The sequence below is a fragment of the Liolophura sinensis genome, chromosome 1 (assembly GCF_032854445.1).
Source record: "Liolophura sinensis isolate JHLJ2023 chromosome 1, CUHK_Ljap_v2, whole genome shotgun sequence".
Lineage (NCBI taxonomy): Eukaryota > Metazoa > Mollusca > Polyplacophora > Chitonida > Chitonidae > Liolophura > Liolophura sinensis.
In genome coordinates, this window is record NC_088295.1 from 28111523 (window position 1) to 28128620 (window position 17098).

General features: G+C 37.7%; 1 protein-coding gene across 1 annotated transcript in view; it reads left to right on the top strand.

Annotated features, from left to right (window-relative positions):
* Window positions 1–17098, top strand: part of LOC135482032 (diacylglycerol kinase zeta-like) — a 91429-nt gene that overhangs the window by 39216 nt on the left and 35115 nt on the right. Inside the window, 5 exon segments of the mRNA XM_064761853.1 lie at window positions 3281–3355; window positions 5770–5826; window positions 12367–12435; window positions 13155–13187; window positions 15012–15164. Coding sequence (XP_064617923.1) covers window positions 3281–3355; window positions 5770–5826; window positions 12367–12435; window positions 13155–13187; window positions 15012–15164 — 387 coding nt within the window.

Genomic DNA, 17098 nt, shown 5'->3' on the forward strand with positions numbered 1-17098 from the left:
GATTGTCTTCTTTGATTGTTCTGTACGCTTGTTGATGTCAATTAAAATGCAATATTATCCTCAAAAACTTCAATGTACATCAAAGTGTGGAACTTTGTTCTGAAGTAAGAAGTCCTGGCAAATAATGTCTGGCAGATTATTCTGTGAAGGCTGCTCTCTTCTGACAATGAAGGAGTTGAATGCAATCCACCAATAAAAACACTTTAGCCTAAGATTACCTAAGTAGTTATTGATGACCTTTCCCACAGCAGTCATTTCAAAGTCGATACTTCGTTTCTTTGACTAATTTCTGGAATGGAAGTCAAACTGCAGTTTTGAAGCTGTCTTTTTTTAGGCAGTCTCTTTTTCTCAAGAATCTCAATCTGAAAGTGATCTAACCAAAAACATTGAGAAGAGCATGGCTTTCAGTTGATTGCTTGTAGGGAAATACCTGCATTTGCAGTAGTATATCTTAAGACTTTCTCTGTAACATACAAGACTTTCTCTGTAACATGCAAGACTTTTTCTGTAACATGCTAGGAAGTAAGAAAGGATTACAAGTGAAGTGTTGCTATGATCTGTACCAATACTTTACTAAAGCCAAGCCAAATCACTTTCGGAGTACGGCGTAAAACACCAATCAAAATAAAATAAATCAAATCACTTTCGTGTCTGTTAAAGGCTTGCATGTTTTCACATGCACATGTCCTAGGTGTGATGTCATAGGAGTGATGCCATGGGTCCGCTTTATTGTGGTGTACAAACATACATGTAAATCAATTTTGAGTATGGCATATACAAAAGTTATCAGTTAAAAACTGTAACAGGTAGACCTAAGTAAGTGTTATATACCAATACATTATAAAGCCTTTCTATAGCAAGACTAACATTTTTGAAAAATGTCAAAGAATAGAAACACATCAGTTCATGAATATTTCCTAAACACTATGTATGAAGTTGTCTGGGAAGATTTTAATGAACGGGATGTAGCTGAGTTTGGTTTTCATACAGTGGATTAGATTATTGACTGTGAGACACTTTGATGTCCTTGATCAGGAAAGAAGTGTGTATATGGACAGAAAATGCAGTGGGCTATGCATGTAGGATATTCAAATATTCCCAATTCTGTCTGCCTTGTCCCAACAGTCCTCTGCCTCCAACATATCGGCCTGTCACTCATTTTTTTCATATTCCTATTATTATCTCAGGATGCTATACACATCGCAGAAGTTTTCTTGACCAAAATCTTCAAGTAAAAAAACAAAAATTCATCAAAACAAAAGCTGATTGATAATGTTATTAATACTGCTCATTGCCATGACTGATAATGTATGGGAATTCCATGATCTCACTGCGTGGCACTGAGTAAGGTGGCTGTGATCCCTCTGTTATCTCTAATGCGGTATTATTGTAAGTGTCTGCAAATTACTGAGAAACTACAATTTGATGACCCTGTAAATCTTTCCCCCTGATACTCATCTGTGGCTTGCCAGGATCGAAGGTTTGATTTCGAATCAGATTGCAGCTTCGTTTTTCCCTCTTTCATCATATCCTCATTTTGGCTGTTGAGATTGTCCCTTTTTTTAGTTTAGTGTTTTTTTGTGATGCCATTCTTTTATAGGGTGATTGATCATTACAGAGACAAGACTCCAAATCCCTATTGCCCATATATTTTACACAGTGTCCATCATGTGGCGGTTAAACACGCCAGCTTCACGTCTGTGGCCGGCAGACAGTAAGTAGGGTAATGAAAACACTTGGTATCCCTCCGTGGGATAAATGTGCATGGAAGTGGTATTTTCCGGGGATCAGCAGGGCCCTTGTTTGAAAGCTGTTGTCAGGACTCCCTTTGACTTTTATCTCATTGATTTTGTATTATCCCCCACTGGAAAAAAGTCTTATTTCAGGATATTAACTTTAACAGTCAATCACCTGTTCTAGTCAATCACCTCCACTGTATGTAGGTCACGCTGGACTTCCTTACTGGGGAACTTTGCCACTTGTTATCCTGAGGGATGTATACATCAGGGTAGAAGTAGGATGTTAGTTAGTGGGTTCAGGCGTCATTCTAGCTAAATATCAGATTTGTTATAAGCGCTGCTTGGCAAAGATGTGCATGTAAGTTTTTTTGTCAAGAATGAATAATTTCTTACAAGAAAATCATAAGTGTTGGCATCTAAAGTGTCATTTTGAAGTGTATTGTGCTTAAGAAAATGCACTTTTACAGGCCAAATATGAGATGAAATACAGTATATGGGTTTATAACTCATCAATTTTTTTTCTCTTGAACATTGATTTATTTTCTGGATGGACTGCCTGGGTGACCTTGATGTCTGATATTCTTCCATGACATCAACAGTGTTCTTTTGTTCTTGTTTGTTCATTACCATAATACACAGCTGGCAAATTTGATTTGGCATAATGGCCAAATCATGGTCCGTACACAGTACAAGAAGGGTTGTTATTGTATGGTTCTCTGACAGCATACATGAGCCAAGTGAGTGTACCAATTTAACTGGCTTTTAGATATACACTCTGGTTCCTGTACCCTTGTGGATTCTGCCTATGGAGTTGTAGATCCTTTAATGAAATGACATTGTCCAAGTTAGTGCCAGTTGTTTTCCCCAGTGAATGTTGAATAGGAGAAACTTTTTGTTATAAATTGTTATAAATGTATCGTGTCACACTCCCCATCCATCAGATTCTGGATAAAATACTAATGATCTTTAAAATTCATACAGACTTTGTCCATTTCAGAATATGTACAGCATTATGAAGTGACGTGAAATCTCGGCCATGACTATAAGTTAACGATTTTGGTGAATTTTATGTTTTGTAGATCGTCACATCAGAGAATGTTATTGTGCATACAGCAAATAAACAAACACATGAATATATCTGCATGCCTGTTGTATTGTTTACCAAATTTCAGGGCTTTTCATCTCGGCTAAAACAAAATACTGTTTAGGAAATGGCTTTATGATCACTCAGTATTAGGTATTGATCACTAGACTTGCTGCAAGCTGTCAACAAAGACTGATGTCTTGATAAGTTGCAGGGTAACTTTTTGCTGGTAAAAACAAATCAATTTAAGTTAGAAATCAAACCCAAGGCCCACCTCATTGATTTGAAGCTGAGGAAAATCCAAGTTTCTTTATGTAATCATGATCTGACGTTGTCATCAGTTTATGAGTTGACAAGTTTATATTTGAAGTGTCAATAAGACATCCACATCTGTATATGTATGTGAATTCTATTGATTTTTCTGATGAATAATGATTTTATTTGTATTTTTTTCCAGAAAATGGGCCCACGTAAAAAATGTTCAGCCTGCAAGATTGTTGCCCATGTGGACTGCATTGGAAGATTGGAAAGAGTAAGTGTACTGGCACCAGAGCTGCTTGATTACAAGATTCTGAAGAAATGTCACAAACACTTTGGGACGATATATAATAATTTCCAGTCTGGTGAAGAAAGGTTTTTGCCAGATTACTTATTCATTGGCTGTTTATAGTACTCCTCACTTCACCATTGATTTTTTTTTTCTCTCTGTGCCTGTGTTCTCGCCTGACTTTTCAGGCACTTTGTAGCTAATTATGCGATATAAATCAGTTCTCTGAATACAAGGCCTGCTAGACTAGGTGAGAAATGTAATTACTTCTGAACAAACTTGCCTGTTAATTCATCCGGTTATTATGGTTTCATGTAATATATGGCCAGTTAAGCGTGACATTTTCAAGTTCTATGATCCATCCTGTCCCCTCCCGACAGTCTTATTCCTTAACAGTTTGCAGGGGTAATGATAAACACTGCGATAAATCTACACACTGATGGACAAAGCTGACGTCTGAAGATTTCCACTGTGGACATATCAGTAAATCACCACAGCTCTTGTCTCTAGGATGGACCTTCTACTCCTGCACAGTTTCTCATGTCCCGCAGGTCATGTTTGACTCCTTTGAAAAAAGGACGTGTATCAGTTTGGTTATTTATTATTCTCATAACCAGTACATTTATTTTTTGTGAAATCGTACTGTGTATAGATTAAAATTCTTCGATCAGCTTAAATTGGCTGTTCATTTAGGCTTTACATGAACAAGCTACTTCATTTTCATCAGTGATCAGGGAAATAACAAAAGAATCCAGCTTGGTTGTTATAGTTTTTCTGAACAAGGTACTTTAAAGTGGTAGTTTTTCATGGCCAGGAAATTAGAAAAGTGCCTTAATTTAGCTTGGTTGTTCATTTAGATTTTTTGTGAACAAGATACTTATATATATTTATAGCTGAGCATAATCAAAAAGACATTAAACTCAAATCAAACAATCATAATCATGAACAGAAGAAAATGCCTTAGTTGGGTTGTTTATGTTTTTATTCTCCTGTGAGTCTGTTGATTTATATTCATAGCTGATCATGGTCAGGAACAGAACAAATATTTTTGCTTAGATGTTCATGTAACTTTTTTGTTCACAAGCTACTTTATTTTCATAAGTGATTGTGATCAAGAACAGAGTAAAAAGCTTTAGACTGTTTGTTCATTTAAACATTTTGCAAGCAAGGTACTTATCTGTGTGGTGACCCAAAACTTGATTATTCTGTGACTCATTGTGTTTGACGCTTGGTGTATTTGAAGTTGCCCATTGATCTGTTTCATCAAATTGTGTTACATCACATCACTATTTCAAATAACTTTATTGCAATAAACATAAAACAACTGGTTTAGGTAACATTAAAGTAGCATAATGAAAACTGAAGTGAAGGTACAGGCATAGCACAAAGAGCAGTCATTGTGTTCTCTTCAGACATGCACACTCTGATGTGCCACCACTTTGTGTAGCACCAATTGATGTGACAGTATTGATGTATTTCTGTAACCATGGGTAAATAAGTTGGTGCTAATGAACAGAAAGACAGTGTGTTGTTAACCCAGATTATCAGTTCTAGAGCAGACAAATAAAGCGTGTAAACAATAAATGACAATATGAAAAAGGTGCTTTATGCATACTGCTGAAACTAAGTGCCTGTCTCTATGGATATGGATCAAGCAATAGGTATTATTGTGAAACACCGTTTAAAATGTGAACTAGATTGTTATTTTCTCCATGAAATGTTTTCTTTTTAACTGTACATAGAGACAAAAATCCGAAGAAACATATGATTTTTGAATGAGATAGGCTATAGTTGTTGCCAGTATACATGATCCTATAAGGTTTAATGGTTTCATCAAAAACAATGAAAGTGCATTATTTATGTCTAATCAATGCTTCATCTTAACAATTGTAAAGATCTGGCTCTGATGTTTAAAATTGTTCTCAGGCTTTTTCCACCACTTCTGGTTAAAAAAAACCTTAAGTCTAGTTTCATATTGAATTATTCAAAAAAATCTTCAAATGATCAAAAGTTTAGTGTTTAAAAATTTTGTTCTGTTATGAAAGGCATGGGAATCAAGAGGTGTCATGAAAGTTAAGAAGTGTTGCAAATTAAACTTTTAAAATGAAAACTGTATATAATTCTGTGGTTACCATGAGAAAGTTTTGTTGATTTATGGACCTGTTACGATAGGACTTATTTATATTGTATACATGTTGCACTTGTATATCAAGACATTTTTCCAGGCATTCTTGTTTGTTAGAGCACAGTAAGCTCTCTTGTCTGTGGTCATGATAGATATAAATGAGCTCCATTCTTGTCAGTTACTGTCAGTGAAAACTATAACGTGACCAACAGCAGATATGTATCAATACAACATATTACTCACAGAATGCTTATCTCTTATTGCGTTTTTGCAGAAAAACATGAGATGTAAACCGACCTTCAGAGAGGCTGGTGTGCGGAACTACAGAGAGGTAATCATGCAGCCTGTGCTTATTGTTATGCATGTATGACACAGCACATTTACATATCCTTGTCACTCCATTGCAGTCTTTGTAAGGATGCTTGTTCTTTGTACAATACAACCATTTACATATAGATCTAATACACAGTGCTAGGATAAACTATTTCCAGTTGGCTAATCAACTTGTTATACAACACGAATTCCTTTATTGTTGCACTTAAAAACATTTTGTCTGCCAACAGTCTGCAGATGGTTGGCTTAAAACCCCAACCAAGTAAATTTTGCATAGTACAGAAGAGGAATTGTCAATTGCTGAAGTCCCGATCATCACACTTTGGTAAGACTAATTATCTGAGAGGCCCCCATTGGTTCATTTGACACAAGCATGGCAAGCTCGCCTTTGCTACTTGACACAAGAATGGCAAGCTCGCGGTTGCTACATGACACAAACATAGCAAGCTGGCCTTTGCTACTTGACACAAGCATGGCAAGCTGGCCTTTGCTACTTGACACAAACATGGCAAGCTGGCCTTTGCTACTTGACGCAAGCATGGCAAGCTGGCCTTTGCTACTGGACACAAGCATGGCAAGCTTGCCTTTGCTACTTGACACAAGCATGGCAAGCTGGCCTTTGCTACTTGACACAAGCATGGCAAGCTTGCCTTTGCTACTTGACACAAGCATGGCAAGCTCGCCCTTGCTACTTGACACATGAGGCTTTCTTCCTTCTAAATCCCCTCAGAAACAAGTAAAAAAAACATTGTAATGCTTGTGTGTAATATCACGGCTGTCTGAGTACACATGCCGAAAAAGTGTGACGTAAGACAAGAAAGGAAAGGAGGCTTAAAACTCTTATGTTTAGGTATCAATTAAGATCTCCCCATTAGGTTTATTCCCAAATTCAGCTCCTGTTAGGTTGGTTTACGATTTCAGATAAGCCTTGAGGTTTCTCAGTTAACTGTCAGAGAAAGGGCAGTGTGTTTGTCTTGGCTTTATCTGTTTTCCTCCCTCCCCCTCCCCCTCCCCCTCCCCCCTCCCCCCAATAAACCTAACCGCTATCTTGTAAGTGAAATATTCTTACATAAAATGACAACCGGGTTAAGAGGTAAATAATTATCTCAGAGTGTATCTTGGTATTTAGACCTCATTTTACTGGTGCCTCATTTTATTGCACAGTCAAGGCATGTCTGTATGGTTTACAATTGTTGTTAGAAATGTTGTGGACTAAAAACCAGAATGCTCTTAATTACGGTACAGGTACTACACATAGCCACTTTTACCATAGCTTTATTGACAGATTTTTTCCTTTATTGGATCGGTGTTATAAGCCACTAGCTCTCAAGACTATTTTACTTATATGATGACAGTCCTGTTTATTGCTGAAGGAACTAAGTTTATGTGTATGTTCAGTGTTTATCACTGTTGACTTGGTCTCCCGATTGGGTTCGTATATTATATTGAGCTTCTAGCTTTGTATTACCTCTCTGCTTAAGTCGTGTTTTGCCTCCCAAGGTAGGCATAAACTTTCCCGCTAATCATTATAACCTTTTAAGCATTCCAAAGGGAACATAAACAGTATCATGAATTATTGTAATGTTTAAGTGGATTGTCCTTTTTGATCACGTGAAAGGCCTCTGGCCAGGAAACCATGTCTCATTCTTCACATGGGAACATCTTGCGTTTATGGCCATCCTAAATGAATGAGCATATTAAACCTGGCATGACCCACCTGATAACTTCCACTATTAAAGAGAATATTTCATGAATGTTTTAGCTAATGAGAAATATGATAAGAGTTATCTTTGATGTGTAGATGACGTTATGGGCCGAATATCTAATCATGCGGAATTGATAACTGAAGACTGGAGAATGTGCCTGATGAGTATGTGTATACACACACACACACACACATATATATATATATATATATATATATATATATATATATATATATGTATATATTCATGCATACATGTATGTAATGATATCAGATCAGTTCTCCACAGCCAAGAAACATGTACATTGGCAATAGCCATCAGGCAAATAGGGCAGACTCTTGGGATCTTGATTACATAGGGTCAAAAACCTGACATTTTTGTACAAGTCATAAAGCTGTGTCCTCGGAGTAAATCATTAATAGTGGCTGGGCTAGGCTGGTGTACATAACACGCAGGCCTTTGTGTGTGTGGCCATGAAACAGGGCCTGCTGGGAACTGACCGGATCACCACCATGCCTTCCAAGTACAACATTACCATCAGTGTTCAACTGCGCAGATTAAATATACATGAGTGTTTTTCCGCTAAAGTGAGTGGAGTATTGCACCTACCGCTGAACTCCCTATTGGTACATCTATTATTTATGCTTCCCCCCCCCCACCCCCCACCCCTTCTCTCCAGTGTATTACACACATGGTGGAGCTGACTCAGTCCATGGCTTGATGTGCCCTCTGGGCACTGAATCCGTAGAGTTTTCGTAACAAACCTCTGACCTAGGTACCATGTGGAAACTTTCCCAGAACTTGTGAAGTAAAAAAACGCAGAACCGATGACAGGATAAGGAAAGATTAGCCCATCTGTTAATGAGGAGATTGATGGAACTGAAAAGCAGAACAAATTGCCAATTATATGAGATATGAGTATACAGTGAAGAGCTAAAGATATAAGCTAGGATATTTTACGTTTGCACTGCCATAAATATGTATGACATAGCAGTTAACTAGACTGGCAGAAAGACCACAGACGATTCCATAGATATAACAATGATCGTGTTCAGTGATTTAAAGGCCATATGTCAGTTACATGATGATTATTCCATTGAAGGAACATTTCACGATAAATGAACAGCTGTGACATTTAGTAGTGTACAAAAAATACTGATATGAACAGTGGAGATAACCCACTTAGGTGGTCTCTGAGAGCAAACCTGACATGCTACGTGGAGGCCACATGCAGGTACATGTAGATATGTTAGCTACTTGTAGACAAAAAGATACAAATGCCAACACACACTTCATATCAAACGTGCCGATATGTGCTGGCTAATGACAGGGAGCTTGATTTCTTTGATCCAATAGAATGGTGCTTGAAAATAAAACAACTGGACATTTTCATTGTTGCCAGCATAATTTTTTTATACACCCGTAGTTTATGATGTATTATGGCCTGGCATTGTCCATGAACTTTATCTACATAACCAGTTCACTTTAAGAATAGAGCTGTGAAGCGTAAGGTGTTTATGTACCTAACACTGGTCCTCAAGGCTTTCGAAAATGAGCTATGCCCGTTTTTGCGACTAGTTTTTCATATTGTAATGAAAAAGCTCTGCATTGTGTATATCTGTAGAACTTCTTCACTTAGAGCTTCTAAACTTGGGCACTGATGCACCTACCACTGGCCAAGAAGCCTGTTGAAAAAGGATCTCAATGGGGAAAGATGTTTAGATTTTTGAAATTTCATTTAAAAGTGTTATTTCTATGAATATGAACGATGTTGTTTTAGCTAAAATCAGTGTTTTCGATCACAATTATGTTTTATTTCATTACATATAAAAACATTCATATGTTGTTGTTAAGTCAGCGGAATCTGAAATGAATGACTTCAAATTCTTTCCATGAAGGGCAACGACTGGTTGACCAGTATCAGTATAATGGCTCGGGTAGGGTGGCTTACTTGCCTTCGGTAAGTCGTCTCAGTGAAGCAGCACTAGATAAAAGAGCGGTGGAAATCTGTCCTGTGACAAGGAGGCACATTACATACACCCTAAGGTTTCTTTCGTCGTCATATGACTCAAAAATTGTTTAGTACGACGTTAAACCCCAAGCACCCACTCACTCACTCACTCACTCAGATTCTTTCTTTATTAAACAACGGCTGCCTATTTTAACCAGTGATATTGCTTCTACAACATGGTGGTGTTTTTACTAAGCATATATTTATGTAGACACCTTCTTTTGCATTTAGAAAGCTGTACACCACATTGCCTGGTGGGGCTGAAGGATCAGTGTAGTACACACATGCGTACATTGAAAACACAGGTGGACACATACCAAGGCAAAATGAAAGTACACACACGCCAATCATTATTTTGGGGAAATTATTTTGATTGAAACGTCTGTGATTGAGTACATTTAATTGGTTCTTAAATCTACAATTGTGGCGTTAACCCTTACTCCTAGGGAAAGTACAATATACTTGGTTTACTAAGGTTTCCTGTTACTTCAGGTTTAATTAAACAGGCTATGTATGCCTGGAGGAAGGATCTGAAGTTTCCTGGCACAGAATATAATACCTTTGTGTAGTAAAGAAACTCCAGACTCTATCCAAGAATCTAAACGGCAGCCTGAGACTCAAGGAAGTCATTCAGGCTGAAAAGCTGCTTCAAACATCGAATTGGATTTGATCAGGTAGAAGTCTTTCTGGACATAAACTACCCAGTTTCACAGTTGACCGTGTGAGACTTGGAAGCATCGAGAAGACCATGAAGTACAGTCTGGTCTGCTATTGGACCAATTTCATTTCCGGTGTGGCAGTTCTTAATTTTCCAATTTTTATATTTATCCTTACATTCCCTCTCCCCCCTCCCCCCTGCAAAAAAGCAAAAATGATAACTTATTGACACAAAGAAAAATGATCATCTAAACACATAAATAACCTTCATGACAAATTCAGCAATTGTGCATTTCCCTCAAGACTAGATTTGCTGGTACATTGTACACATATGTGTACATGGATGTGCTTACTGTAATTATTCAACCTTTTCACCTGTGTGCAAGGTTGTTTATTCAAGAATATTCTGATGGCATTATTCTGTGGAGACTAATAAAATTATACGTTTTTGGCCCCAAAGTTGGCCAATCCAACCAATGTCCTCAGTATCAAATTAAAAGTGTGTAAAAATTTCACTGAAACTTGCTCTTTCATATGCGAAAAGATTGAGGAATTACGATAGTGTAAAATTGGGAATTGATTTTTACTTTACAAAAATCTTAATATCATTCAGGTCTCTACTGTAAATTTCATGTACTGGTTCTTTTTCATAATCCTGACCTAATTTGCCATCAAGAACATCAGGGAAATGATAAATGTTTCAGACTGCTATATTTGCTGTGTTTTAGAGCTGGATCCGCTCGACTGATGTGAATTATGCTAATAAGAAAACCAGTGTGTTTGCTGCTTTTGTAACAAATGCCTGCTTGTTTGGAAGCAATAAAGCCTTGGTTTGGTGATGTGGTTGGATGTTGGTTTGGCACGTGTTTGTCCCGTCGTGCCGATACCTCCATGGGGAAATAAACCTGATCGCATTCTTGCCTTGTAGCTCTGGCATTATGGCATATCTGTAAGCCATCAGAGATTAAATATACATGGGCATTTTCTCGTGTAAGTGAGCAGTAGACTTGTCCCATGTTGACCTCGGCTGGAGTAAAATCCATCATGCCAGTGTAGTACACCCCTGAGACCCGTCCCTCAACTACTCCACGTTTCTTGCCACTTTCAGACAGTCATGGATTTGAAAGCATCCTTAGTCAGAGTACACTATATTGAGTATGTAACAACAACCACACATACATGTGGGCATAAAGGCAAATATTTACATGCATGTGTGAGATATTTCTGCCCCGATTTACGTTGAAAGCATTGAATTTACAACTAATTATGTAAAAGAAAAATAAAACATGGTTCTCACTCTTCACACTGAGAACATTGATTTATTTTCTTCATGTTTACCAGATTTCACACAATTTGAACATACGCTTGCTTTTTTTTTTGTACAAAGGCTGCATAGTTACAGTATTTAGTTTACAATACCATGTCTCTTCCTGGATTAACATATTTGATGATTTTCATTGTGACATGTCAGCAAATATTATCATCCACACCTTTCGGTTCTTGCACACGTGCACAAAGAGGTGGATTGGTAATTTGTAGCGTAATAGTTGTATAATCTTGTTCCACAAGAAAACTATGTGTATGACAAAATTACATGGTTGCAGTCCTTGCTAGCAGTTATTAGGTTTGTATTTCAAGTGATAGCCCAACCCAAAATAAGGGAAATACAGCTCTTTGGTCAACTTTCAAGTTTGTTAGTAAATTGAGATTCTGCTATAAGCATTGCCATAGTCCAGTTTGACAGGTCTTTTAAAGGATGGAAGTTCTAGGGAACATTTGAGGACTTTTTATGGAAAAAAAAATATTTAGGTATATGTATAATGGAAGAATTGAAGTTATTTCTTCAGAGAAGACTTGCCTATTCAGTTGTTGAAATATGCAAATCTTTTATCATGTCAGGCTTAGACTGTGTTGTTTACAGCCAGTCTGAAAGCATATAATGATTGGTACAAAACAATTAAAACTGGAAACCATTGATCAATATGAATTACAGAAGCTGCCTTTGGTGTTACACGCAATAAATTCACAGAGAAGACAATATGTAGACATGTATGCAGACGTGCTTTTCAGGACTGGTTTTATTGTCAAGTCATACATGGCTTTTATCGTGGCTGCTGAATTTATATGTACCATCATTCGTGTTTGTGTATATTTCCTTTGACAGCAAACGTACATGAGACATCACTGGGTTCATAGAAGAAGACAAGAAGGAAAGTGTAAACAATGTGGGAAGGTAATTGTAGGCTTATTTGACCATCATACCTTATCTATTTGCTGATTCATTTAGAACTTATGCTTGCAAGCCTTCTTTGTGTAAGATCTTTTGTAATATTTTCGGCTGTATTTTCAAGCTGTTGATGTGTGCGCAGTGGATATTAATATACATTTGAAGCTTAGCCCTCATTGTGCTCCAAACTATATATTTTTTCTTCACACTGTATCAAGGTTCTGTCTCTGGCTCTTTGTACCCTAATGGAATACTAAGATTTTACATGTTATTTTTTTAATAGAAAGAGCATAATAAATTTATTGAATCATATTTTAAGTATTCATGTATTACATAAGCAAGAAAAAAATGAAAGTTCCATATACTCAAACGTGAATAAATATTCTGAACGAAAAATATACATTTGAGAGAAAAAAAAGAATTTTTTTAACTTTTATGTTTTGATTTATTTATTTATGTATTTGATTGGTGTTTTGTGCAGTACTCAAGAATGTTTCACTTATACCACCATTATGGTGGAAAGAAAACGGGCACAGCCTGGGGGAAACCCACAACCATCCGCAGGTTGCTGTAGGACCTTCCCACGTACGGCTGAAGAGGAAGCCAGCACGAGCTGGACTTGAACTGACAGCGACAGCATTGGTGAGAGGCTCCTGGGTCATCACTAGTGCCCCCTATATGTTTTGACTTGTATTATTTAACCTGTATTATTGGATTTTTTGCAGTCATTTCAGCAAAGATTTTCTTTTCAAACAAAGGTAAGTGAGCATTTATTTATTCCTACCTTACATGTACATACAGACTTTGCTTTTCAGTGAATATTAAGAGATGGTGGAAATCGCAATATACGGCTTGATTAAGTTTAAACCTAACCTATTTTAGAAAGTCTGTCTTAGAGAACTGGATACGAGGAATACACCAGAGCAATATTAACTCAAGAGATTTGATGATATGAATGTCCCAAACCATCTGTGCTTCTAGCAGCGGAAATTGTTCAAATTCAATCCATCTACAATACAAATTAAGCTGCAGGCTTTTAAAGTACATGGCTCACACGTACATGCATCAATAAAGGTGAATGTAACTGTTCGCTCAGACCGTTGAACTCCCTGTGGACTGGGATGAGATAGAAAGATGAGAAAACCCTTTTAAACTTTGTGGTGTTGCTTGGTCAGAGTGACCAATGAGACCGTCTGTTCACCGTTGGGTTCACATCGACCACGTAAGTTGGTGAGCTAGGGAGAAATAGCGGGCCAGGGCAGTAACCACTCTCCCTCTACATCCCAACGTTTCTCGCGGCGATTTTATCAGACAATTTTCTTGTTCTTTATTTACCCGAAACCTTCTGAATGGATCTGCCTCTTTGAATGTCGTTAGCAGTTCTCGAGAGAATCTTCCCATTGTTAGGGTTCCGCTCCACAGGAGCAAGATGTCTGGAGGTCTGTTGATGGGTGCGACATGGCGGATATCACCCCCATGACCTGGTCTGGCCTTGGCTGGCAGGGTACCACCAGTGAGAAGGGCACTGTCATATCCAGTGTAGCTCTCTGCAGCAGAGGACTTAATCACACACACAGTTATTAGTTTTCACTTCAGGCACAGAATTTCACACCAGATGAACCCTCTTGGGACTGCCACAGGATGATTATTGTTATAACAGATATAGCCAAGGCTTAATTGAATAGAACTAATTCACTATTGACAAGAGTGGGATAGCTATAGGAACAAATAGGAGGCATGCATGCAGCTACCTTTACAAGCTTTTTTTTTTTTAGTTGATGAACATAATTTCTAGCATATTTAAACAGAATCTGCTCACAGCTATGCCTAATTGCCAAGGCTAAATATGAACAGCCCTGCCTGCAGTAAGGCTGTAGAAACTTCTGCGTTAGGAGTGGCTTCTCAAGCATTATTCTGCAAGATCAATTATTTTTCAAGGTGCATTGGGAATGAGAATTACTTAGTTACATGTTTTTTGGCTGGCCGAAAAAAGCCACTGGTGCATCTTAGTGACACTTCTGATGATACCCAGCCAAACCACAACTGTGAGATATCAGCCAGTGAATTTACAAGTGCATGTACACCGGTACATAGTCAATATGTGATTGTGCCATGATGTGGCTAAAATACTATGGCAATGATATGGCAATATCACAGGAAACCCTGTCAAGCATTTGTTCCATCATTTCACTCAGATGATGGATTTCCTGTGACCAGTGGGTCACATGTTCAAATCCAGCTATAGATTTGTGTCCGAAGGTTGGTCAAATATGATAGTTTTTGCACACAACAAAAACACCTGGCAAACATGGGAAAAGGTTGAAGAATTACAGTACCTTACATTTCTGTGTTGAAGGTTCACTTTTGCCAATTAAAGCTCACTATATTTTGCTCCCTAATTAAAGTGTGTAATATTTGGTGTACAATAAATGGTTATACTGGTTAATGTGGACTCACCAGCTTGTTCATGCTTTGGCACCATGCAAAAATGGAACTCATCCACATCAGCCGATATTCAGTCATTATATAACCTATAGATATCAAAACTGAACATATTACCACTGCCTGTGTTTGTTTTGCAGGAGATTATTGCAATCAGTTGTTCTTGGTGTAAGACTGCCTATCACAACAAAACCAGCTGCTTCATGATGCAGCAGATTGAAGAGCAGTGCACTCTGGGAGTGCATGCCAGGATTATTGTACCACCATCTTGGCTGATCAAATTACCAAAAAAGGTAACATTTATGATGATAATGTCTTATTTTAAACCCGGAAATACATGCGGATGCTTCCATCGATAGAATTTATTTATTTAGTATCTTGACTGATGTACAAACTATTTTACATGTAATGACCAATTAGATACGACCGTGAGGCAAAAAATTAAGCAAACAATATTTGGGACATTTGGGTTTTCTTTTCTTTTTTTTATTGGCTTTTTTCATTTTCAGTGGGTTTTTTTTTCCTTTTTTTTCAGTTTGCTGGCATTCAGTACAATGAGACATAGATATTAAAATATTTGTGCACTTGGTCATCAGTAAAAACTGTTGGAGTGCTCACCTTGATAAGTACATCGTTTGTGAAAGTGCAATTTTGGTTTGTTTCGCCATGTTTGATGCTCTCTTCAAAGGCAATACTGTGACATCACTCTTGTAATATCTTGTTTTTATGGCTGTGAGAATTTAAAGACTCAGTCCTTTTATTTACTGGGTTAATGGGATTTTTTGGCCAGTAAGGAGTTCCATAAATAATCCTAGCATTGTGATAAAGGTTAAAAACACATGTATTTAGATTCTGGTGAAACAGAGGTTGTGTATGACAGCTGTAGAACAACAGATGACCTCAAACTAGCCAAACGGGGAAGGGCCGTGTGTTTTGGGCAGTGGGCTTTGGCCCGTTAATTGGCTGATTAAGAATACAGTTAGCAGCCTGCGGGGCAAATTCCTCTGGGGTAATATTTCAGACATCACCCAATGTCTTCCCGGATCACTACCAGCATTGGAGCACAAAGTGTAATGTCTGGCACATACGAAAATGGTAAAGGCTAGATGAGGCCATCCAGCATCTCAAATTTGAACATAATAGCCTACAGCGAGCAATTATTTCATCTGATTTGTTTTTGGCGGTGAAAAGTGCTGTGGTGGGAGGGGTCAGGAGTTTATTGGTGTCATGGTACAGGTCTAGATGACCAGGGTCAGGCCACCAGCCAACCACGACAACATATCACACAGACTGGGCTTTTGTTACTGATAGGTGGTAACCAGAAATCAAATTACCTGACAGATTGTGAGAGACGTTGGTAAAGGCAGCATCGTTACCGTTGGCTGAAGGTATTCATCAAGGTTTGCTGGCCTCCACAGTCAGTCGAATGTATTTCCTGGAGCATTAAGCTATAACCCTTCTCAATCTCAAGCTGACTGAAAAAAAAAGCCGTAAATCTTTCTGTTAAATTGAGGCCCTTGGTTGAAGGCCAGAACTGAATTGCTGGATCTGAAGTTGCCAGAGAATGTTCATCTGCTCTTGGGAGGCCAGATGGTTTGCTGCCTAGAAATGTTAACAGTATTTTAAAACGCCTCAGTTTCTTATGTACATGTAAATCAGTTAAGAACAGTGTGTCTTCACACACTCAAAAAAAAAAAAAGAGGAATTTGGCTGTTATTTTGTACCAGATGAATCAAATCTTAGAAACTCATTATGAAACTTACGCTATGACCAAAATAATTTTAATCAGAAATTGGATTTTTAAGTTTGACTCAATTAAAGTTGATTTAATTAGAATTTGATGATATACATGTATGGGTCCTCTTGGTTATCATACACCCAGAGATATGACTGTGGTTTTGTTTGTCATCGTTTTCACATACACATTAAAGTAGGATGTAGAGATATTTCTGTCTGTTTTGTAAAAAAAAACCCAGACAAATGTACTGGTGAATATTTTATTTATTTATTTATTTGATTGGTGTTTTATGCCGTACTCAAGAATATTTCACTTATACAATGGCGGCCAGCATTATGGTGGAAGGAAACGGAGCAAAGCCAGGGGGAAACCCACGACCATACTGGTGAATAGATCAACTGAAACATACTTTCTTGAGGAAGTGCCACACAACATTATTCAGGCAGACAAATGATTGTGTCTTTTTTTTCAGTACACTACGAAAACCAT